This window comes from Cavia porcellus, unplaced genomic scaffold (assembly GCF_034190915.1).
Source record: "Cavia porcellus strain 051 isolate PalLab524CR breed Dunkin Hartley unplaced genomic scaffold, mCavPor4.1 scaffold_14, whole genome shotgun sequence".
Classification (NCBI taxonomy): domain Eukaryota; kingdom Metazoa; phylum Chordata; class Mammalia; order Rodentia; family Caviidae; genus Cavia; species Cavia porcellus.
The window spans coordinates 44,272,416-44,298,374 of NW_026947497.1; the positions used below are offsets into that span (position 1 = coordinate 44,272,416).

General features: G+C 33.5%; 1 protein-coding gene across 6 annotated transcripts in view; it reads right to left on the reverse strand.

Annotated features, from left to right (window-relative positions):
- Nucleotides 1-25,959, reverse strand: part of Lrba (LPS responsive beige-like anchor protein) — a 662,281-nt gene that overhangs the window by 534,356 nt on the left and 101,966 nt on the right. For all 6 annotated transcript variants that reach the window (XR_010039211.1, XR_010039212.1, XM_003476894.5 and 3 more), the window contains exons 10-17: nucleotides 24,356-24,553; nucleotides 23,909-24,042; nucleotides 21,757-21,865; nucleotides 21,219-21,371; nucleotides 17,057-17,225; nucleotides 12,570-12,649; nucleotides 11,181-11,243; nucleotides 9,032-9,129 (exon numbers count right to left, since the gene is read on the reverse strand). Coding sequence is in view for 4 of the 6 variants with exons in the window: in XM_003476894.5 (XP_003476942.2) it covers nucleotides 9,032-9,129; nucleotides 11,181-11,243; nucleotides 12,570-12,649; nucleotides 17,057-17,225; nucleotides 21,219-21,371; nucleotides 21,757-21,865; nucleotides 23,909-24,042; nucleotides 24,356-24,553 (1,004 nt within the window). In the remaining 2 variants the exon portion in view is untranslated. The remainder of the gene's footprint in view (nucleotides 1-9,031; nucleotides 9,130-11,180; nucleotides 11,244-12,569; nucleotides 12,650-17,056; nucleotides 17,226-21,218; nucleotides 21,372-21,756; nucleotides 21,866-23,908; nucleotides 24,043-24,355; nucleotides 24,554-25,959) is intronic.

Here is a 25,959-nt window from a genome sequence, read left to right on the forward strand (position 1 = left end):
ATAAGCACCTGCCTTGCAAGCAGGCGGTCGTGAGTTCGATCCCCGGTACCGATAAAAATGAAAAAAGACAAAAAAAAAAAAAAAAAAAAAAAAAAAAAAAAAAAAAGAAACATAAGGAATCAGTGGGATCCAAGGCAAAATAGTTATGATAAAAGTGATAGGGGAGGAATCAGCTGGGAGGAAAAGGTGAAAACTACTGTTAATTTCTTACTGTCTTTTTTTTTAATTTCTTACTGTCTTGTCTTAAACTCTTGCATTGTTTTCACAATTTTGTTAGGTTTGCTTTTGTTTTTTTGTTTTATTAGATCTTACTCTGTCAAGATGGTAGAGGCAGCTATTTTGAGTATATTGGGACATATTATGGTAATCATTATTTCCTATTATATTGTTTTGAAATCTTATAATACTTTCATTCATTTATTTAATTGGTCTTATTGTTTTGTTTTGTTTGATTATGTTATGGGTGACGGTATGAACAGCTAGTTTAAAGAAAATGAGATATTATGGTAGCCATTGCTGATTTCCTATCATCTTGTTCTGAAACCCTATCATGCTTTTATTCTTTTGTTTTGATTGGTTCTATCCTTTTGTGTTTTATTTGACTTTATTATGTGTGATCTTATGGACAACTTTTTTGAGGAAAATAAGATATTATAGTAGCTGTTGTTCATTTCCTATTATCTAGTTTTGAAGTCCTACAATGCTTTCATTCTTTTGAATGCTCTTATACTATTTTGTTATGTTTGATATTATTGTGTGTGAAGACATGGTCAACTATTTCAAAGAAAACAAGAGACATTATTATGGTAGCCACTGTTGATGTCCTTTTGTCATGTTGTGAAGTCCTGTCCTGTGCTGCTTGCATTGTTCTGTTGTGATTTGCTCTGTTCTGTTTTTTTTTCTTTTGTTTTATTCTCTTAAAAAAAAAAAAAAAAAGAAAAGAAAACACACAGACTTGCCAACAATGAAAACACATTTTAAAGTGATAAAGAAAAACAACTACAAACAGAATTCTACATGTACCAAAATTACCCTTAGAAGATAAAGGCAAAAAAAAAAAAAAAAAAAAGACTTTCGAGGGAAAAAAAATGTTTCCAGAAATACTGCAGGATTAAAAAATGCTAAAGAATATTCAGATATGATCAACCCATGACCACAATGATGAGGATGTAAAAAAAGAAACAAATTATCATTATCAAAAATGACAGCGCTGGGTAGAGGATTTAGTTCAGTGGCATATGCAAGGTCATGAATTCAATCCCTGATATTTTAAAAAAAAAAAAAAAGAAGACCAGGAATTTAGCTCAGCATCCTAAGTGCCTTCCTGGCAAGCATGAGGTCATGAGTTCAATCCCCCCTAACAGAGAGAGAGAGAGAGACAGAGACAGAGACAGAGACAGAGAGAGGTAAATTCAGCACAGATTCTATGAATATCTAAGTCAAAATAACAGAATGACTTCATACTGATGAATTCAACAATTTACAATCCTTGAAAGATACAAACTATTAAAGCTCACTGAAGAAGCAATGAATAACCTAAACTACCCTACATCTACTAAGAAAATTAAATTTCTATCTAATGTTATCCTGCAAAGAAAATTCCACATCTAGATAACTTCATCTGTGTATTTTAGCAAACACTTAAAAGATAAATCATAATAATTCTGCACAAACTCCTCCCAAAAACCAAAGAGGATGGAATACTTCCCAAATTGTTCTATGAAGCCAGCATTTACAAAGATGTTACAAGACTAGAACACTACATAACAACCCTCACAAGGACAGATGCAAACTTCTTTTAAATTTTTCAATGACTTAGGGCCTGATAATATGGCTTAGTCATAACTTGTTTAACATGTGTAAGGACCTAGGTTCAAGCCTCACACCAAAAAATAAGAAAGAAAGGCAAGGGGAAAAAAGAGAAAGAAAGTTTAGCAAACTGAATACAACAATGTATAAAAACAATAATATATGATCACCAAATGATGCTATACCAAGAAGCCACTGAATTTTTTAAAGTCGATGAATACAATACTTCATATTAACTAATGAAACACAAAAATATCATCTCAACAGAGCAAAATAAACCCTTTGATCAAAATCCAATATTCATTATTAATTTAAGGAATTAAAAAAAACTCACTAATGTGAGAGAAAGAAATTTCACAACAAACCAGTATCATCTTAGGAAACAATACAAAAGGAAATGATCAAAAAACCTACAACAAATCATCAAAGACTAACCATTATTTCCCTAAACTCAGAAATAAAACATCGTTTCTATCCAGTTTTATATAGAGTATTCTGGACATTGCAATCAACAAGGAAACAAACTTTTTTTAAAGACCTGTTTAAAAACAAAAGCAAAATTATCCTGACCTATAGACAAAATGTCTATACAGAAATCATAAAGATATTACTAGTTTATGCAGTTCATTGAAAAAGTGTCATATTATTATGTTTCTTTTTTGCAAGAATCTTTTTGTTTTATATTTTTTGTTACAATTTTGTTATTATTATGAAAATTTGTTTTATTTTTTCACAAAGTGTTTGGCATTTTTTAAAAATCCAGGGAATTTAGCTCAGCAGCATAAGCGTCTGCCTTGTAGGCACATGGTCGTGAGTTTGATGCCCCAGTACCAAAAAAAAAAAAAAAAAATCCAAAGGAATTTCCCCCAAAAAAATCCCTTAACAACCTCAGCAATATTATAGCAAACAAGTTCAAACTATAATCAATTGTATCTATAATTGGTTAAGAACAAGTAAAACAGAAAGTTTATACAAAAGAGTATTTCAATTGCATCAGGATATGTAAACTCTCAATAATAAATCCAATAGAGGTGTAAAGCCTGTACATTGAAAACTACTAGACACTGCTCAAGACAATCAGAGATTTAATGGAAACACACACCACTTTTATGATTCAGAATCAACACTGGATCAGTATCACTGCCATATTATTTTCCCTCAATTGAACTTTAGAGTTAATGTATCTACAGTCAAAGCCCAGCAGGCTTCCTGTAGAAATTAACAAGATGATTCTAAAATACAGATGAAAATGCAAATAACAAAAACAAATGTGAAAAAAGATGAACAAAGTTAGAGGAGTCACATCATCTAATTTAAAGGTTACAGCAATCAACAGAGTATAATTTTAGCACCAAGGAGAAAAAAATAAGTCAATGAAGAGACAACTGAAAATAGCCCTGTATTTATGTAGTTGATTAATTTTCAACTAAGGTATAAAAGTAATTTAAAGAAAAAATAATCTTTTCACCAAATGAAGCTAGAAGAATTTAAATATTCATATGCTTAAGAAAAAAAGATAATTTAAGACATGCCATTCACCATATACAAAAATTAAATGACTCATAAACTAAAACGTGAAACCTGAAATCATAAAAAGTAGAGAAGAAAATATTTGCAAACTTATCCAAAAACTTCTTTCATTAAGCCAATAATCCATTAAAAAAATTTGAACTTCATTAGAATTAAGAATATGACTCAAGAGCAGTAAAACAAAAGCTACAGAACAGGAAAAAACATCTGTAAAGCACATACCAGATAAAATATTTGAACCCAAAAATATATGTGTTTTATCATTTGACCCAGCTATTCCCCTTCTGGCTATTTACCCAGAAGAACTAAAAACATCATACCACAGTGGTATATATGCAACCATCTTTATAGCTGCACAATTTGTAATAGCCAGATCTTGGAAACAACTGAAATGTCCATCAACCAAGGAATGAATAAAAAAGCTGTGGTATTTTTATACAATGGAGAACTACTCAGCTATAAAGAATGAGCAACAAGGGTTTTATAAGTAAATGGAAGCAACTACAGCCCTTACTCATAAGCAAAATAAATCAGACTCACATGTGTAAACACCATATTCTCTCCCTAGTGTAAGAAACCCCAAGTGTAAGTAAGATCCAAAAGGTACAATAGATACTGTGAAAGGGAAAGAAACTGCTCAAAGAGAAAGAACGGCTCAAGGGGAAAAAAGAAATGGAAAGCAGAAGGGAAATTTATATATATATTCATATATATATATATACATGCATATATACATACATATATATTACATGTATATATGTATACACACACAATATCTAAAATAACTGTGCCACTATTAATTTAAGGAAAGAAACAATTAATTTAAGGAAGGAACAATTAGTGCTCATATCGTTTGATCAATTTTGCATTCCTATATCTAGTAATCTGAGCAACTCTTTCAAAGAAACAATAGGCAATATAGCATCCATTGTTAAATTCCTTCCATCTGGTTTTGAAATCCTGTATCACTACTATTTTGGGTATTTGTTGTTATATATTTCTTTTGTTATTTTGGGAGGTTTTCTTTCCTTTAAAATTAAAAAAAAATGTGTTTTTAAAAACTTTAAACAAAAAATAAATAAAGCCAGATAATGTACGCCTATAATCCCAGAACTCTGGAGGCTGAGGCAGGAGGATCTTCGTAAATTCAAGACCAGCCTGGGCTACAAAGTGAGCTCAAAGCCAGCCTGAACTGCATAGCAAGACCTTGTCTCAAAAAGACAAAAACAAATAAATAAATAGCCAATCTTAAACAAAAATATAGAAAAAAAGAGAAAACAAGATTTGAATATTTCACTGAAGAAATTTACACAGATGGCAAAAAGTATACAGAAAGATACTGGACGTAATTACTCACTAGGGAAGTGCAAATCAGGCCAAGAACAAGACACTAACCAACACTGATTAGAAAGTTTAAAATTAAAGACTGCCCACATCAAAACTGATAGAACTATGGGATCAAGCAAAATTCTTACACATTGCTGGTAGATACACAAATGGCACAACCACTTCTTTGCAAAACAGTTCAACAGCTACCTAAACATTAAATACACACTGACCACATGATTGAGTCATTACATTTCAAGGTACACACTCAAGATAAAGGAAAGCCTGTTTCAATATAAATAGTCATACTCATACATGAATGTTCACAGCAAGATTGTTTTCAAGAACCAAAAACTGGAAACAAATCCCCATCGACAGTGAATGGCTAAATAACTTATGGGACATCTAAGCCAGTCAGTAATACAAAAGAATAAACTCTTGGTACACGCAACAATATAGGTACATCTCAAAATTACTAATGCTTAGTGAGAAAAAAAGACAATGTACACCACTTGATTTCATTTATATGAAATCCTACAACACCCAAATTAAACTACGGCAACAACCAACAAATCAGTATCATCTTAGGAAACAATACAAATGGAGAATTACAAAAGGGGCATAAAGAAATGATTGCTAGTAACAGATCACCACTATCCTGTAATGGTTCCACAGGTCTGTACATTCTGTCAAAACATTATGGCTTATACCTAAGATGTCCCCTCAAAGCCCATACTGTAGCAGGGGAGACTTTTCAGAGGTGGCTGGGCCCTAGGGCGTGTGATGCTGGGTTTAACGGTACCTCACAATAAGTGTCCTGAAGGGATGAAAGGGAAAGACAGGTTTGCTGCTCTTGCTATGGCAAGAGCTTATTGCTGTTGCTTCCTGCCTGCCACACCATGAAGTGTTTCTTCTCTGCGATGCCACCCTGGCCTTGGAGCCAGCGACTATGGACTAAAACCTCTAAAAACTGTGAGCTGAAATAAACCTTTCCTCCTTTAGCTTTGGAAGTTAAGTACTTCTGTCTTAGCAAGAAGAAAAAGTAACTAAAACACTTAACAAGATGCACACTCTGAACATGTAATATTCTGCAAGTCAACTATGTCGCAATAAATCTATCAAAAATAAAAATGATCTAGCAAAATTTAATTAAACCTAACTTGAGACAAATAATTTTGTTGTAGCAATAAATGGTCCTAAGTAAATATGAAGAAAACACAACTTCAATATTAAAAATAAAATAATAATGAAGCCCAAATTCCCATAGTTTTGAATTGTGCTATAGTTTTACTGAACCCTAAAATAATATATATGAAAGAGAGATTTAAAACAGTCAAGGAAAAATATCTTCTAATATTTACTTAGCACAGGAGTTAGCAAACTTCCCTGTAAAGAATCACATAGTAAATATTTTATGGACTGTGGCCATGTCATCACTGTCATAACTGTTCGTTTTCCTACTGTAGCATAAAGGCAGCCTAGGGCAATATTTAAAAGACTGTGAGTGGCTATGCCCCAACGAACTTTTATTTTTAAAAACAAACCATCACAGAAGAGGCGACAAAAGGCAGCAACAGAAGACACTGAAAACAACATGATCAAGAACAATTGTGGAAGGTCAGCCATCAGCAGGAAAAAGGCCTTGCCCACTCTTTCCAGAAGTCACAAAAGAGGAAAAGCGCTATGATGTGCACATTTAGGGCAATAAAGACAAAGCTGAAATAATCCCTTCTATTAGCTGTAAAGAGGCAGATGAGGCTGATCCTGCCGAGAACCAGAAGGAAAAGCTGGAAATTTCAGTAATTCTTTCTGAAGAAATTTTTAAAAAGAAGGTCTAACAATGGTTTAAAAAAAACCAAAAACACAGCTGACTGCAAGGTCATGAAATCCTAACGGTTTCAATACAGAAAGACATAGGAATTTTTCCCGACAAGCCAATGATGCTTTCCCAGATGACATAGGATTAGACTTCCTAAGAGTGGATGTCACAGGTAAGGGCAGAAGGGAGCTTGCATTAGAAACTATTTCTGGCAATCAACCGAACTAAGAAGGAAGTGAGCGACGGCAGGAGTAGGAAGACAAAATGGTGCAAAATCAAGACACAAAAAGCATTTAGGAGACAGAAGAACATCACAATGGGTAATATTAGAAAATGAGAAAGAGAACTTAAGATATGTTATGTATATGGACAAACTCCCCACAAAGGATATGATTACCATGTACTACAAATATGAACTAAAAAATAGAAGAAAATAAATGGATATACTAAATAAGACACTGGAGTTTAAGATTTCTGATATAGAAATATTCTGACACGAAAAATGTGTAGGCTTTTAAAATAGGAACAGAAAAATTAAACAGAATGGCAGTAAGGGTCACTAAAGTTAAGGAATTAAAAACTCGAAAGATGAGGATATTTATTAAAAGGAATTGGACAAAATAGCAGGGTTATTGAGAATTAAGTAACCTGAGATAAAAGCTGTGAAGAGAGTCTGCACTAAGGCTAAACATACAAAGTATAGACTTTCATTGCCAAACTGTCAATAGAACAATTTTTCTTACTAGTGATTAAATATGTATCTTCCTACCTTCCTATTTTAAATTAAAATAGTAAAGTCCTGTACTACATCACAAAAAAACTAAGACACATCTATGTAAATATTAAGCAAATAGCTATAAAATTATGTACTTTAATAGCAAAAAAAGTACTTTAATAACAAAAACAAAAAACCAAAACCACTAAGTCTTCACATAAACCTTTTAACAACTAAATTAACACATACGAAATTTGTACAGAAGAGTACGGTTTTGGCGGCACACGCCTGAAGCCCACCATTTCACAGGCTGAGGTAGGAAGAAAACAAAATTAGAGGTCAGCCTGGGCTACATGGTGAGTTTAAAACCATCCTGGACTACACAGCAAGACCCGCAGCACTAGGGAGGCAGAAGCAGGAAGACAGCTGCAAGTTTGAGGCCAGCCTGGGATACATACTAAGTTCAAGGCTGGCCTAAACTACAGAGCAAGACCCTGTCCCAAAAAACAAAACAAAATAGTGATACCCTGTCTCAAAAAAGAAGAAAGAAATTTGTAAAAAAGAAAACAAATCATTAAGGATTTAATGATTACAATCCTTAAATCATTATAATCCTACTTTGTCTTGTGTTAAGATGTCTAATGAGAGTAAAAAGGGTCTGATCTTTATTAGAAAGATTTCAAACTCAGAATAAAGCTAGATGCTTATTCTTTCCAGGTTCTAGAAAAATATAAACAGTAAATCTGGAAACCCTACTGAAAACCAGAAGTCCCAGGGACCAGAACCAAAGACTGCATATTTACGAATACTGGGTATTACGAATACTGGGTGATGCTTTCACTAAAGTCTAATAAGTCATACTTCAATGGGAAGGGAAAGCTTGCTAAATAGCTATACTAATATAAAATTGTAATACAGAACAGTGTAATAAGGTAGCACATTAAAACCACTGGCTATGAAGGATGAACAGCTGCTTGTTTGCTTCTCTTTATTCAGGAAAACCTCAGTGGATACTTATCACCATTTGCTTTGAAATGCTGAGCCACCTGAACAACACACATAATTCTCTCACATGTTCTAGTTCACATGTGCTGCCACTACGGTACTATAGCCTTTAAAGCTCTAATCTGGGGATGGCTACATTTAGGGATGGGGCCTCCAATGAAGTAATTAAGTATAAAAGTTATAACACAGGTGGCATCCAGCTCCCACAAGACTAGAGTCCATATGAGAGCACCAAAAGTTCATTCTCTTTCTGCCACGTGAGGACCCAGAGGAAAATGTCTGCAGCCCGGGCAACAGCCTTCATCAGATCGCAACCATGCTGATCCCAGATCATGGACTGCTGGTCTCCAAAAGTGTGAGAAAGTAAATTTACACTACCATATCTACTGTATTTAGTTAAAAGAGCCTGAACAAACTAACACAATGATGATTTGGAACTGGACAACAGAAGTAACACTTTGAACGGAGGACAGAAGTCACTGGGATCACAATTAATACTGCTGCCCTAGGGCCTAAAGAAAACTCTGCTGAAGAAATCAGCCACACTGCAGCTTCACAAAACCATTCTCCACACAGAATATTGGAAAAATCTATGTCTCCTTAAGTAGCAAGAAGTAATGCCATATCCTCTATATCTTAAGATTCATTCAAAAATTGTAATACATGAAACAGTGGGGTCTTACACTTTAACTCATTATATGATATAAACTCATTTCATAATGTAAGATCAAGTGATTTTTACATTTATATTTATCATTATTTCCAATATTTCCAAACTAATCCCTTGTATTAAATAATATTAAAACTCTTAATATATTAACTCTTACCGTAACCCATTCCTTTGGTCAAAAGCAGGAATCATAGAGTTAGGATGTTCTGACATTAATGCAACAAGTAGCTGTAGAACATCCATTAGGTTGTCATCCTATAATTATTTTAGATATTCAAAAATAAAAGTGAGAAAGTAACAATTTATTTGAATGATTATTTCTGAAACAATAGAAATTTCAACTTTAGAAAAATAAGTAGACACACCTAAAATATATCTGCTTTGAGCAACTGCTTTCAGATATATACAATCATCTATATAACTCTAAATATAATTAAATAGAAACTTTCTATCTCAAATCAATAAAATGCCTTTTAACTAAATCAAGATTTCCCTATACCACAATCTACCTAAACAGTAAATCTAATTTAAGAGTTAGTCTTGTTTTTTGTTTTAGGGGACAGTTTGTTTGTTTGTTTTTTTTAAAGGAAGGCTTATATACCAAGTTCTTGGGAAAAGAAAGGAAACTTGTTCTTTTTAATCACAGCAAAATTTAAGAGCCTATATGCTAACAATTGTTATAATCCATTATAAATATGATAATGGTATGGGCAACACATTATGAAGTCATTTTCTCAGCTTAATTTAAAATATTCTGGGCTAGGGATTTAGCTCAGTGGCATAAGTGCCTGCCCTACAATCACGTGGTCAGGAGTTTGATCCCCAGAACTAACAAAAAGAAAAAGAAAAAAATTTGGTTCACTGTGTCAAGAAACAAGTTAGACAACATTTTCGTGAAACGGTAATTGGACACATCTCACATATTATGTTATCAGAGTAAAAAAGGAAAACAATCCATAAATGTTTACTGAGTCAACATAGCACTAGATGCAGTACAATCTGGTAACATTTACAAAATATGAACACAAAAGCTTTTATGAGTTCCGGACTCCAAAAACATTTGACAAAAACCCTTCACAGTCATTGTTGAGCATCTCAGTATGCAGATGCATCATTAGGAGTGGTTTGACCAATACCAACCCAAATCAAAAGGAAGCAGCCCTCACAGAGTTGATAATTTGGTTACCATGATTCTATGTTTTCCTGTGGTAATTTTGAATTTCTGTTAGAAAGCTATCTTTACATCTAATTTTTAGGAAGTAGATGATCTAGAGCTAGATTACATCTTTATAAAAGTGTTATTTGGAGGATCTAAAACATCCCTGAATTACAACTTAGATTGCCAGAAAACGAGATCATTGTGACTTTTAGTTTGTATTTTACAAAGTAACTCATTTGCACCCTATAGCTAAAAGGCAAAATCACACATTCTGACAGATCACTGCACTACCAAGTGTCAACTACTACATTTGGTCAAGAAAATCTAAGAAAAAAAAATACAGTATTCAAGAGGAAAACAAATATAATTATTAATGATTCTGAGCTATGAATGACTTCAGAAATGTATGCCATTCTTTTATGCCCCAATTATCAACAAGTTGATCATTAACTCTCAATTATTAATGATTAAAGACAACACCATTCCATATTAAATTTTTCAATTCAAAAGAAATTAACTGTAATGTGGGAATATAAATGATAATTGTAAATGTTGTGACATGATATTTCATTAGTTTCTAAACTTCACCTATTTAGACCTTAATGATTATTTAACTCAATTATGCCTGATATATTACATTCTCATGATACTAAAATATTAAAGAAAAAAAAGACAGCTATGTCAACCTATTTAATTTTCAATCTCCCTTTAACCATTTTAAATAATTTGAAATTCCATTATAAATGAGCTGTTTAACTTAATATTTAGATCAGTGACAAAACTTTGATTTTAAAGTTGAATAGTTTCTGATCATTTAAAAGCCTATTTTTCCATTTATCTGGAAATATACTGAAGTATACTTTGGTATTATTAATTCAATGAAATCTAATATTAACATTTTAAGGTCTTTTTCATAGCTATTCTTAGAGCCACATGATAGCCTATTTAGAACTAGATTTCAGGACATTCAAACAAAGTTTACTAAGATCTAGTTCCTAAATAGGCACATTTATTTTACATTATAGATATGTAAAGGTAGGCAGGTAGATAGAAAGAATAAAAGAGAGGTTTAACTTTTTTCCTTTAAAAAAAGACCACAATGTAACTTTAAAAAGTACACTTTCAAAATAAGAAATATAAATCTTACCTCATGCATAGTCAGTAGGTAATTAAGAATGGCCTGCAGCTCATCTTCCTTTACTACAGAATCCTTCAGAAACATAATACAAATATATTGGATGCTTACACTTGAGAACATTGTTAAAAGGGAAACTATATACACAGGTCAGTCAAGTTGGTCAACTGCTATAAATACAAGAAACAGAGGAGCTGTGTATGAAGGAAGTTAGAAAGTTGAGAGACCAACCTGACCTATGGTGTGGGTTCACAGCTAGCCTAGACTGTATACCAAGGATCTATCTGAAATATTCCCCCAAAAAACTGGTAAGATACAATATAAATTTAAAATCAAAGTTTATGGAAACACTAAAGATATGCTATAGAGTCCCAAAACGGGCAAAAAATCAGTTATGATGAATAAAAAGTTTATACCCACACCTACTGTTCTCTGAATAGAGAAGGTAATTTTTCCATTTAAAATGTAATTTGGAGAATAAAAAAAAAACAGTTCAACTACCAAGATAAAATGTTAAGTACCTAAAACTAGAATAGTAATTTTACTGGAGAAAAACACTGCACTTTTAAATGTGAGCTCAATATAAAATTTTTCAACTGACCTTATCAATGTTTTAATCATAAAACAATGCCATGATTCAAACACAGCTACCCACTAACAGGTTCACTTGACATTATTTATGTGACAGCTAATAAATCATTGATATAAAAAAAATATCAGAAAATACTGAATAAAGTAGTGGTAACAAAAATATTTATATATTGCTGTCCTATAAAACCAAAATGCTTTCTTTAAAAATAACATTCAATTTCACTTTACCTATAATAGAATGAAGAAGGACAAAAATCATTCCTAAAGGCTGACAAAGCTATCTGGTACACTCATGCAGGATTTATGCTTACCCAACAGAACCTACCATCAGGTACACAGAGCTCCTCAAAATAAAAACTGCTGGGCTGGAGACACAGCTCAGTGGGACAGCGCCTGTCTGGCAAGCGCGAGGTCCTGAGTTCAATTGCCAATATCAATAAAATTAAAAATTAAAAAAAAAAAAACAAAAGCTGCTTTAAGAGCTCTGTTAACTCTGTCTCACCAATACCAAGAATAGTATCTAATATTTAAAAGAAACTCAGGACACACATGCTGAATGAAAGGATGACTACACCTAAGATCTCTTAGAAATTCATACAACAGATTACAATTAGCAGTCTCCAATTCTGCTGTAAATTATATCCATATATGTTCAATAGAATACAAAATTTAAAAACATGCAAGGAAACAACTTTCAAAGAATTTTCCACTATGTAACATTACTAACAATGAATAAATAAATTAATAGTTTTATGTGAAATTATCAGCTACAATATACAGCATGCTTCAGGATAAGAAATATGAACTCACCTTCATCACTAATTGCTTAATGAACATCAACAAAAATGCTCGTAGAGATAGTATTTCTTTTTTATTAGGTCGTGGTCCATCTTTTAAAAAAAGGACAAATATGCATTTACTATTTTAAAGGCCAGAAAGCTAACTTATAAAATTCTCATTCTCAATAGGTTTTCCATTTATTTTAAGAAACAAAAAGGTCAGCTTTCTAAAGAGTGACCTTCCGTTTTACACTTTCAAAGGTACACAATCACACAGAAAACTGGATACATGCAGAAGGTCATGTACAAAGTATAGTAAGTAACTTTGTACTTTAGAGAAGATTCCAAACACCTACAGAGGAAGCAACAAAATTTGTAATATACACTTGTATTTTGTTTTTAAAACTACTATAAGCATTAATAAGGTAACAGGTTTATAAAAAAAGAAAAATATAAACCTTGAATGTTAGTATCACACATAAAATCAGTATGAAAACTACTTTTTCCAGTGTAAGTCATGATGTATGTTATTTAAAAATTCTCAAAAACCATCCTCTGCCACACAGTTTTGCTCACGAAGAAGGGAAACTTTATGTTCACTACCTCTGACTTCTCCTATGCGTGGAAAAGTCCTTGTTCACACATGGCTAACATTAAGTCAATTTTCATGTCTCAAACATGTAATTCCTGGGTAGAAAGCTTTGAAACCACATACCCATTGTTCTAAGACCCTAAGTTAGGGACCTGTTGGCCTCATCTATTCTACAATTTCCCATCCCCTCACTAATCACTATTTACAGCTTAGTTTCTAGACCACCAAGGCACAAGACCACCATGACCTTGAACTGATCAATTAAAATTGGAGGAAAATTGTTCAAAATTTGTTCCACATGATCATTTCTAGACAAAGAACAAGCTGAAGAATCTGAACAGTGTAATCACAGGGTTTGTCCAGCCCATTTGAAGGAAGGGACTTCCCAAGATCACCAGTTATATTATGAAAGATAAGAGACAAAACCAGCCTGCAGGACAATACCTAATACAACGAGAGCATCATGAAATCAGCATCAGAGATCTAACCTGGCTCTCCACCTGCCACACCCTTGTTGGCTTCAACAAATCTTAAAACTTCACTGTGTCCTTATAGCCTTCAAAATCACAGAAACCATATTCTCTAAGAATCAAATGAGTTTATTTTGAAGGTGACAGAAAAAGTGCCATACAAACATGAAACCTTACCCTGTAATACTGTCATTCTCTTGAATGGTTTTACATTGTCTTGATATGTTTGATGCTACAGCATACGAAGTTATACCCAAAGATTTTAAGGGAAGAGACACTATGGTAACTACTATTATGTTGAGATTATCTTGTGGTGAAACACTATTTTGCTTAAATGGCTATGTTTTGACCTGCACTGTTTTGTTGTTATGCCCTCTTTTTTTATCTCAATCTCCTTTTTATTATCTCCTTTTTCATTTTTATATCCTTTTAATTAAGGGAAAAATAAATAAAAAATAGCAGGATATATTATGGTAACCCACTTTGATTTCCTATTAACTTGATTTGAAACTCTGTATTGCTCTCACCATCTTGTTTTGACTGATTTTACTCTTTCTGTTATGCTAGACAGTACCAGTTTGAAAGTCTAGGCAACAACTATGAAGACAATAAGATCCATTGTGTCGCCCATTCTGGTTAACTATTATCTTCTTTTGATGTCCTCTAATGTCTCCAAAGTTTTGGTTTTATTGGTCTTATTCTTTACTGTTTTGTTCAATTTTATTATAACTGATGATATAGGCAATTCTTTTTAAGATAACAAGAGGCATTATGGTAACCATTGTTGATCACCTTGTATTTTGTTTTTACATTATTTACTATGCCCATCCTTTTGATTTGACTGACTCTGTCCTGGTATGTCACATTTGGTTTTACTTTCTTCAAAAAAAAAAAAAGTAATAAGAACTGTGGGAGTAATAAAACCCAAAATGTGTGATTGTCATTGTACAAAAGAAAGGAAAATAAAGTTCTCTAAAAGGTATAACTGCATATATATTTAAGTGTATAAGATAGATAACCATATTACTGAGTTTTGTTGGATTATTGAACAAAACTGTTTGCAGTCTCACTGTTTGAAAGTCCCCTCTATATGCTTTAATTTTCTAACTTCAACAACTATTTCTAAGATGACAATATGTAATTAACTAGTGATTTCCTACTGTTTATTTTTTCTGAACTTCTGTATAACTTGTACCCTTTTTCTGTTTTTTTTTTCTTTTTTCTCCTTAAATAAAATTTAAAAAAAAGAAAGACACACACACACACACACACAAAAAAAAAGACAGTCTTTTTAATAAATGGTGTTAGAAAAACTGGCTCTCCATTTGCTGAAAACTAAAACTCGACCCAAGCCTATCACCATGTACTAAATTAAAATCTAAATGGATCAAAGATCTGAATATTAAAACAGAAACATATTGTATCTTATTGGATTTTATTATATGTGATAATATAAACAAAAACTTTTATAGACATGGAGATAATACAGAAACCATTGTTCATTTTCTGTTAGTTGGTTTTAAAAACCCTGTAATACTGTCATTCTATTGAATGGTTTTACATTGTCTTGATATGTTTGATGCTACAGTATACAGAGTTATACTCAAAGATTTCAAGGAAAGAGACACTATGGTTATTACTTTTATGTTGGATATCTTGTGGTGAAACAGTATTTTGCTTAAATGTTTATGTCCTGACCTGTGCTGTTTTGTTGTTATGCCCTCTTTTATCTCAATCTCCTTTATTATTTTTTTTTATTTTTATCTTTTTATTTAAGGGAAAATTAAATAAAAAGTAGCAGGATATATTATAGTAACCCATTTTGATTTCCTATTAACTTGATATGAAACCCTGTATTGCACTCACCATCTTGTTTTGATGGATTTTACTCTATTCTGTTTTACTTGATAGCACCAAATTTGAGGGTATAGGCAACAACTGTGAAGACAGTAAGATTCACTATGATGCCGATTCTGGTTTTACTATTATCTTCTTTTGAAGTCCTCTAATGTCTCCAATGTTTTGGTTTTATTGAGTTTGTTCTTTACTATTTTGTTCAATTTTATTATAACTGATGATATAGGTAATTTTTTTAAGATAGCAAGAGACATTATGGTAACCATTGTTGATCACCTTGTATTGTTTTTACATTATGTACTATGTCCATTCTTTTTATTTGACTCTGTTTTGTTATGTCACATTTGGTTTTTTTCTCTTAAAAAAAGAAATAAGAACTGTAGAAGTAATAAAACTAAAAATGTGTAATTGTCATTGTAAAAAAGAGAGGAAAAGAACGTGTTCTAAAGGATACAACTGCAAGTGTGTTTAGGAGTGTAAGACAGATGACCATATTACTGAGTTTTTGTTGGCTCATTGAATAGAACTGTTTGAAATCTCATTGTTTGAATGTCCACTTTATATGCTTTAATTTTGTAACTTGAACAACTATTCTAAGATGACAATATGTAATCTATTAACTAGTAATTTCCTGTTTATTTTTTTTAATTCTGTATAACTTGTACCCTTTTTCTGTTTTTTTCTTTTTCTCCTTAAATGAAATTAAGAAAAAAAAAAAAAAAAAACGTGAAACCTTTCTCTGTAAGTCACTAAATGTCTAAAGCCTCTGACCACAACGACGCTGCACATTGTTTGGTTCTCAGGCACCTTCTTCATACTCTGAAGCAGCAGTCTCACTCTCAGACCTTGTCGAGGTGGGGAGCAGAGACCTCCTGCCCCCCGGCAATCAGTAGAATAACTGCCACAGAGAGGGGCATAAGTGGTAACAGCTAAGATAGAAGAACCCATAAATGAATAGAGACAAATAAGGCCCAGCAACCATATTCCAAACACCTGTACCATGCTGTAGTTAAAACTGCTACTTTTTAATCAGCCGATTAACTCTCTTTTAGCACAGTCAAAAGCAGATGAATGGATATAATCCTTTCAGTTAGTCCTGATTATGCAAGAAAATAACTACTGGAATTTTATAACTTTCTTTTTTTTTTTTTTTTTTTTTTTTTTTTTTTTGGTAGTACCATACTCAGGAGCTTGTGCTTGCTGGGAAGGTATCTGTGCTGCTGAGCTATATTCCTGGCCCTGAAATTTTGTTATTTTCTGTCTTTATTAGAGGCAAATAACCATACTTCTGCAAGAAATCTCCATCTCCCAAAAATACTCTGTTCAATGAATCTTGTGATAATCTCAGCACCAATGACAACTCATTAAAAATATCTATTTGTAATGACCTACTACCACCCTAGTCAGATTGCTCACAAAATACTCTATACAAGGACAAATAGTTCTTCCATAGTAGTAGGATGTTATTAAACTCTGGCAACTACAATGTGGAACAAATTGTTAAAATTATTGATGATATTAAAATAAAATTTGCAATAAAGAAATTTAGAAAAACTGCGCAGATAATAGACTATTAATTTCCAGACAGAGATAATATACCTAATCCTTTGGGGGTGATCCCACTTCGATCCTGAGGATTCACTGCCCAGTAGTAGTACTTCAGTGTGTGCATGATAAGAAGCACTGTCCCCACTCTCCGAATAGTATTATATATGTTGACTGTTCCAATGAATTCAGTGGACAGGTAAGTATAAAGCATCACCTGAACCTACAAAATCAAAATGAAAGCTTACTCTAAGAAACACATCAATGTTTTATCCCAGCCCATTAACACCCTCAGACTATTTTATTTACATCATACTTTTTTCAAAAGTGAAATTCAGAGCTAGATTTAACACTCATATCAGATAACACTAATCACTGACACACACATAATCTTTAAGAAACCAAACCAGGGGTGGGGATTTAGCATAAGCACCTGCCTGGCAAGCGTGAGGTCATTAGTTAGATCCCCAGTACCAAAAAAAAAAAAAGAAAAAGAAACCAAACCAGCTCTTGGATAGTACCCCCAAATATATCAAATGTTTCTATAGCATTATTTCATGAAAATAACTCTCGACTCCTAGTTAACAATCAGCAACCATTTACAAATAACTATAACTTCTTTATACTTATACTATGCATAGTTGCTTTTAAGAGTGGGAGTTTTTCTCTGCTATGTTAGAACACAGGAGCTTCCCCACCACTATAGATCTGATACAAAGCTTCAACCAAATTACAGTTTGAATATTCACCAACATTGTCCAGGACTTAAAGCAGGACAAGTATTAGGACTGCTAGTGTTTAACTCATGCTGAAATCACGAACATTCCACTGTACTGGCAGAGGAGGCATTTTGTAAACTGACCATATATTGTATACTTGCCCCCTCACAAACCAAACTCTTCTCTGAATCATTAACAGTTGAATATTTACATGACCTTTGTGGACATGGAGATCTTCATTTTCAACCATGTAAGATATCTCAGTGTTGTCCAGGAAATTTTCACTTTATTTTGTTTTCCTAATACTGGAGATTGAACACACGGCCTTTGCACTGAGCTGCATTCTCAGCTTTTATTTGTTAATCTGAGACAGGGTCTCAGTAAGTTGCCCAGGCAGAAACTGTATTTGGCAAGCTTCCTGCCTCAACCTCTCAGACGCTGGATTACAGGCATGTACCACCATACCCAGTTAAGGATTTCTCAAAGACCAAAAATCAGGTAGAGCATCTTTCAGACGCTTTACAAATAAAGAATACTAAATGAATTTAAAAATCCAGCCTAATATACATAGTTAAAGGTGGGGGAGAGATTGTAAATCACTTAAAACCAGGGCTTGGAAGATTACTGTACTTTAGAAAACCATATAGGTGCTGATTTCCTGAAAGATAACAATTTTTGATGCAGCTACTATTCTTAAAAGGGCAGGCCCAATCTATCTGTCACTGAAGTAATACAACACGTCCTGACATGGTTTAAATTTATAACCACATTTTTTGTTATTCAGCAAATACACACATCTATTTATAGAAGAGTATTACGAAAACCAACAGCAATAGATACCATCTCTCAGTCTAAAATACAGCTGGTGATTGAAATAAAAGATTTCTATAAATCTAGAACAAAGATCCTTAGAGCTAACCACATGTTCAACTTCTCATTCCTTAAAATGGAAAATTTTTTTTAAAAAAAATACTGATACCTAAATGACAACCCACATTAATGAAATCAAAATCTGGGGTCAGACAGAGGAATTCTGTTTTTGTTTTTGAAAATCTCCTCTACTTGGTTCTACCAATCATCTCAAAGACTGCTCTAGGGAAATCCTTTGGTAACCGCCAACCTACTGAGAATGTCAATTTTTAAACTTTAAGACACAGAAAGATAAATTGAAATGAAGGCTTAAAGGTAAATATGGGACCACTTCATCCTGAAAACACCGAGAAACCATTAGAAGTTAGAGAGCTAAGAAATGATCTGATGAAATTACACGAGTTCAGGCAGAAAAATACCAAATTAAAAAAGAAATAGAAAACTAGAGAAATCTATTGAAACATTGCAGTAAAAAGAATATTGAGCAGAATTAATAGAAAAATTACAGTGATAAAGGAAAGTGCAGAACTATACATTAAACATAAATTTTCCTTCAGTCACTCATTATACAAATATAATCCAGTGATTCCGTAATTTATGTAACAGCTAACTTTCATTAGACCTAAGCTCTGTGAAGACAAAAATCAAGTCCATCTTGTTCTTCATCCTACCCACACAGATTACTGTGAACTAGTCACTTAATACTTGAATAAACAAAGGCCCACTATAGATAAGAAAATCGTATTTCCTGCTAGGTCATTAAAATAATTGTCTCTGACTAGATTTAAGATTAATGAAAATTAGAAATCACTGTTTGTTTCCTTTTCCAAAAAGAGAGGTTGATTCCTATATCCCTGCCTTCAACTTTAACCAGAGAGAGATTTACTACGAAGCCAGTGAATATTACAACCCTCATATATGTATATTCGTTCCAAGACTGAGCCTAACGTTGTGTACATTATATTATACTTTTTTTAATAAAACATATACTCTTTTTTAACAAAACATACACTCTCTCTGGAAAATTACATGACTTTCAAGTCCCACAAATTTTGAGTCTGCCTTTTGTTATAACTACCTTTATGATAAAGTAAAACCGCTCACAGATATACAAAGCAGATGGCTGAAACAGAAGGAAAATTTAATGTCATCAATTGCAAATTCTAAAAAGGAAATTAAGAAAATTTATTAAAAAGCAGAAGGTAAGAAATGATTTTAAAAAAGAAAAAGAAAGTATAATATTAGGAACCTAAAGAAATCATGATGACATTTTTAAAATATTTTCCTACAACTAAGTATCTAATAAGAAGTTTCCTGACCACTTTAAAAGAGACAGGATGCTTTACAAATATGCTGATTAGTAAGACAAAAAATTATCTAGTAAAAAGCTTTGAAAGTAACTTGAAACAATCCTGAAAAGAAGTAAGACTGAGGGTCAAGAAAGAGAAAGAGGTCAAATTTAACCTTGAGATAAAAAGCTACAACCTCCAGCTGCCTCCTCTGATTATTTCCAAATGGCAAATGGAGTCAGCAGCTGTTTTTCTCTTTAACATTTAAAAACACCAGCTGAAAATACGGTATTATAACTCTAGAAAAGTAAGAAAGTCTGGAGCCACTTTCTTCTGTCAGCCAGAATGAGTACATACCATTCCAACTTAAATGATGATAGACACAGCAAGTGTATGAAAAGGGGTGGGGGAGAAGAAAACAATCAATTTGAAATAACACAGCTTCTAACAAAATTGTAAATAAGATGGATAGAATTATGCAACTTAGTAAAAACTGCTCTATTTCAAGTTCTGCTTAATACAGCCAACAAAATTTTAGTACAATATAACATCAGAATGTATTAAACATTTTGTTCATATAGTTTACAACAAATTCATTTATATTCACATAGAAATAACTGTTCTTATAGTAGTTAAAAAAAATTGGTACAAACAGAACATGTCTTCAAATGATTAAATAGACCAATATAGCATTTCTTCATGGAAAGGTAATATTTCAGCTGTACCAGGAAGACTAAGCCCAAGAGCTCATCATGCTGGCAGATGAAAAAGGAAATGGAAAGAGGAGGAGAGGAGTTTAGAAGCAGAGCTCTGCCTACCACACATTTGCAGTAAACAGAGCACAGCTGCTAGGAAGCATTTACCCTGCAAGTGTCAGACTCTGATTTATATTTAATACTATTATATTAAATATTATATTTATATTAAATATTTAATATTTAATAAGCAAAATCTTCCTCAAAAGTTTGATTCAACATCAAAAACAAAGATGATAGCTGTATTTTTTTAAAAACCAATGATTTACAATGTTTTGTAAAAAACACTATACACTATACACTAACTTGCAAATTTTCCTGAAAAATGAAGCATGGTTTTTCAAGATAACCAATCTGCGGGCTGGGGATTTAGCTCAGCGCGTAAGCGCCTGCCTTGCAAGCAGACAGTCGTGAGTTCGGTCCCTGGTACCGATAAAAAGGAAAAACACACACACAAAAAAAAAAGATAACCAATTTGCTGAAACCTCATAATTATATGTAGAAGTATTAGAGAAAATACTCATATTCATCACTTCTCAAGCTCAAAATATCAGTAAAGATAGTAAAACAGAATGTATGATACCTTGGCTGGAGTGTGAATCCATATGGCAGGATTAAGAAGAATGTGATCACACAACTGCTTGAGCAGGGGCATCCCATCATGCAGATTGCTAAGATACTTGGAAAAGGCAAGGCAAAGTTCAAGTACTCCTCTGCTGACATGGGATTTGGAAGACTGCAAAGCAAAGTAGTTGAAAAGTCAATACTAATTCAAAGACAAGTTAAATAAATTATAGGCTGTCAACACCAGAAAAAAGGAGGCCCATAGTCCACGCTCCAAGTTAAAGATGGCAGGAGGCTCTGCCGTACTCCTGAACAGAGGAAAGGAGACAAGGTAAAAGAGCAAAACGTTATCTTAAATAATTTTCTGGGGCTGGGGATTTAGCTCAGCAGCAGAAGAGCCTGCCTGGCAAGCACGAGGTCATGAGTTCAATCCCTAGTACCAAAAAAAAAAAAAATTTCTATGACCAAGGAGACATAGTTACAGGCAAAATCTCCTAACCACTTAGAAGAACAAGTACAATTTACAGATTAAAATCCTAAAACCTTTCTTACTTTACCTTTTCAAGACTGTATCCTATGACTAAGAAGCCCTTACAAGCAAGCATCTGTTCCTGCATAGCAATTGAGTTCTTCAACAGCTCCATGACAAAAGCCAGCAGGGTTGAACTAGAAGAAGAAAGAAGAAATGAAAATACTCAATTATAAGAATGAAGCCTCACATTTATCTTAAGAGGAAATTCTCCATTTTAGAACTGGGGATGAAAGTCATTGGTAGAGATGCCCAGCACCACCAACAAAAAACTAAACAAAAAGAAATCTCCACTTTAAAAAAAAACAAGAAAGAAATCTCCACTTCAAAGAAACTGAAGTTCCACTAAAACAACTCCACAATTCTTTCACAATGAATTTTTGGGTTTTTGTTTTTTGTTTTTTAAACAAGGTCTCCTATGTAGTTCAGGCTGGCCTTAAATGCACTATGTAGCCCAGGCTGGCCTCAAACTCATACACTCCTGGCAATCTTCCTGCCTCAGCCTTCTAAGTGCTGGCATTACAGGCGTGTACCACATGCCCAGTTAAAACCAAATTTTTTTTTTTTTGTCTTTTATCGGTACCGGAGATCGAACTCAGGACTACCTGCCTGCAAGGCAGGCACTTATGCCACTGAGCTAAATCCCCAGCCCCAGAACCAAATTTTTAACATAGGATTAGGATTTACTCAAATATTTATTAAGATAAATATGTTAGAAACCATATCACAAATGTGCCTTATACTGAGAAAAATTAACAAGGTCCCAAAACAAGAAGTAAACACATATTAAGGATTTAAAAGAATGTGTATCATTTAGATAAGCAAGTATACTCAATTTGGAAAAGTTAGAGGACAAAGATAGAACTAACAGACTGTTTAAATTATCAAAGCACAATAGGCCTCCAAACTGGAGTAAGATGAACTGAGCAGAAAGCATATGAAGAAACATAAGAAACTTGGAGACCAAATGGAGGTCCCTAAATGAAAATCTAAGAATTTTTGTTCACTATGTCAACAGGAAAATTATGATTATCCAGACAGTCTTGAAGACTTCTAAAAGTGAACAAGGGCTACAATCACGCTCCGCTATAATCAATATTCAAAGAGCATGAAGGGAAAGTAGTAAAATGGCCCAAGCTCTGAGAGGTTCCCACGGGAAGGGAGAGCAAGGCTGGAAGCCGACCTCTTCTCTTAGATTCAACCCTACAAAACAGGAAACAAAATCTGCCAAATATACAATGAAATTTTAAATATCAGACAAAATTACCAAAAACAGCACCATTAAAATCTGAATTTCAGTTACCCACATGAATGAACAATTCAGAAAAAAAAACAAATTCTTATTAGACAATGACAAATAAGAATCTAGTGTGGTTTGGGGGTTTTGTTTATTTGGTTCTGGTTGATTTGGGTTTTCTGAGACAGGGTTTCAGTACCAGGCCTGGAACCCACTATGTAGCCCAGGTTGGCCTCGAACTAGCAGTGATCCTCCTACTTCAGCCTCCTAGATATCGGAGTGACAGGTATGTGCCACCATGTCCAGCAAGAACTTAAAAATACCAGGTTCACATTTCTTATATACCTACAGGTGAGGAAAAATAAAAATGTGGACTAGGTACAGTTGTTTATAAAAGGATATGAAATTACAGTTGGATACAGGAGGAGGATCAAGAGTCACCTGCATAGGATGGTGTACATGGCTAATGATGACATCACTGAAAAAGCATCAGAGTGGATGCCACATGTTCTCACCATAAAAATAACTTTGTGAGGACAAGTATATGTAAATTGCCTAGATTTACCCATTCCACAAGAAATATGAACTTGAAAACATCATGTTATACGTGGCAAATGCATACAATTTTATCTGTCAATTTTTAAATTATGCAAATTTATTTTTTATAACATCAGAAAAATGTGTAATTTTTATAACTCCATTACACCATTAATTTTATTCTAACATTTACTATATTTTAATTTCCATACTTTCTAATGATAAACCAAAATTATACCAATACTAATATAACTGATATATAACACTAATATAATTCATTTAGCAACATCATTTATAGTTCTTTAAAATACTTTGATTCTACAAACATAAAAGGCAAAGAAAGTATTGTGTTGCTCATCAATGATGAGAATACTCTCACATTAAACTAAAAACAAAAGGCACTCACCAGACTGTCAAATCAACCTCATCAGATAAATGTTGCCTATAATCCAGCTGTGCAAAAAGGGGAAACAACACTTGTACTCCGCCAATTGAATGCAAGGCACTTTGAATGGAATGTGTTAAAACTGCCTTTACATCCTTTGAAAACACAAAACAGAAAGATGTCAATCATTTCTTTTCTAAAACAATTAAAACAAAGCACAATAATAAATGTAAGAAGACTAAATTACAACTTTCCATTTGTTCAAGAAGTCATCAAATACACCTCAATCATCCATCCAGAGTTAGATGTATTCTCAAAACACCAGTCAGGGGGCTGGGGATTTAGCTCAGCAGCATAAGCGCCTGCCTTGCAAGCAGGCAGTTGTGAGTTCGATCCCTGGTACCAATAAAAACGAAAAAGCCAAAAAAAAAAAAAACAAAAAAAACAAAAAAAAACACCAGTCAGTACCTGAAGCATGAGTGCATGTGGTGAATGAACAAAAATGGAAGGATTGTCCTTAGGAGACGACTCGAGGCACAGCTGAGCATCCGTGGCCCGCGGATTGTAGGTGAAGGCAATGGCACTAGAGAGTTTGCCATCATACAGTAGAAGTTTGTGGTGTTCAGCAAGGAAAAGGTCACTTTCTGCTTTAAACTTAAATATGCCCTGTGAATTAATAAAGAAGAGAACACTGATAGGCTACACATGAAAATCTAAACACAGATCATCACACATATAAAAATTATAACTGGAGCACTTTAAAACTGAAATTTAGGAAGACATATCACTGATAATTTTCATTTCAGTATAAAACAAGAGGATTCCTCCCTATAATATTAGCATTTCCCACAACGAATTTCCCTCTTGGTCCTTCTTTTGCTGAATCCTGTATGTTTTGAAATGTTACATTTTTTTATGTATATCCCTTTTGTTTTGTCTCATTAGTTGTTAAAGAATACGTTGTTTAATTTCGTAGAGTTTTCAGAATTCATCATTATTTGTAGACTACTGGTTTCTAGTCTTAGCCCATTATGGACAAAAAGATACTTGCTGTGATTTTAGTCTTCTTAAATTTATTAACCTGTGTTTTGTGATACCCTACACAGTCTGTCTGGGAGAATGTTCCATTGAGAAGAACATGTATTCTATGGCACCAAGTATTCTGTACATGCATGTTAAGTCCAACTGCTTTATACTGTGCCTCAAGACTTCTGTTTCCTTATTTTGTTTCTTGTAGTCATACAAGCATCATTCATAAATGTCAAAAATTAAAAATAATCCAACATCCATTGGTTGACATGTGGATAAACTGTAACCCAGCCATATAATTGAATATTATAAAATAATAAAAAGGAATCAAAGTCAGACACATTCTAAATAGAGATGAAACAGTAAGTGAAAGGCAAGTCAGCAGCATGGCCTGTAATTCCTGCACTCTAAGAGCCTGAGGAGGGAGAACTACACGTCTAAACACAACCTGGGCAACTTAGTGGCTTACTAAGTCCCTGAGACTAAACTAAAAAATACAAAATGGGCTGGAGACATAGCTCAGAATAAAGGTCCTGGATTCAATAGAATTCATGATTCCATGTATGTGAATTACACAGAAAAGAGAAAGCTACACAAACAGAAAGTGGGTTATACTTGCAGGGACTGGGAAGAAGGTGAGATAGAGAGTGACTGAGGATTAATACAGGGTTTCCTTTTGGAATGAACAAAATGCAGTTTTCTCACTCTTAGGCTCCACTGTTTCTTAGAATTCATTCTTCAGCATGAACAGGGCTAGTGCACTCATGAGAGCATCACTGTCAGGAGCCAAAAGAAGCCCTGCTCAAGCACCACTACTGCTCCTAAGCCTTTGACAGAACAAACAGGGTCCCATCTTCAGAAGGAAAAAACCACCATCCCCACACTCCCAGTGTCCCCAGAGCATAACTTCACAACCTGCTTCGTGGCTTCATACCATTTTGTGGACATGAGGCAGTTTCCTGATGCCAGCAGAGTTTAGCTTTTTCTCACTGAGAAATAAAAAAGTAACAAAGAAAGAAAGAGAGAGAAGAAAAAAAAGAAGA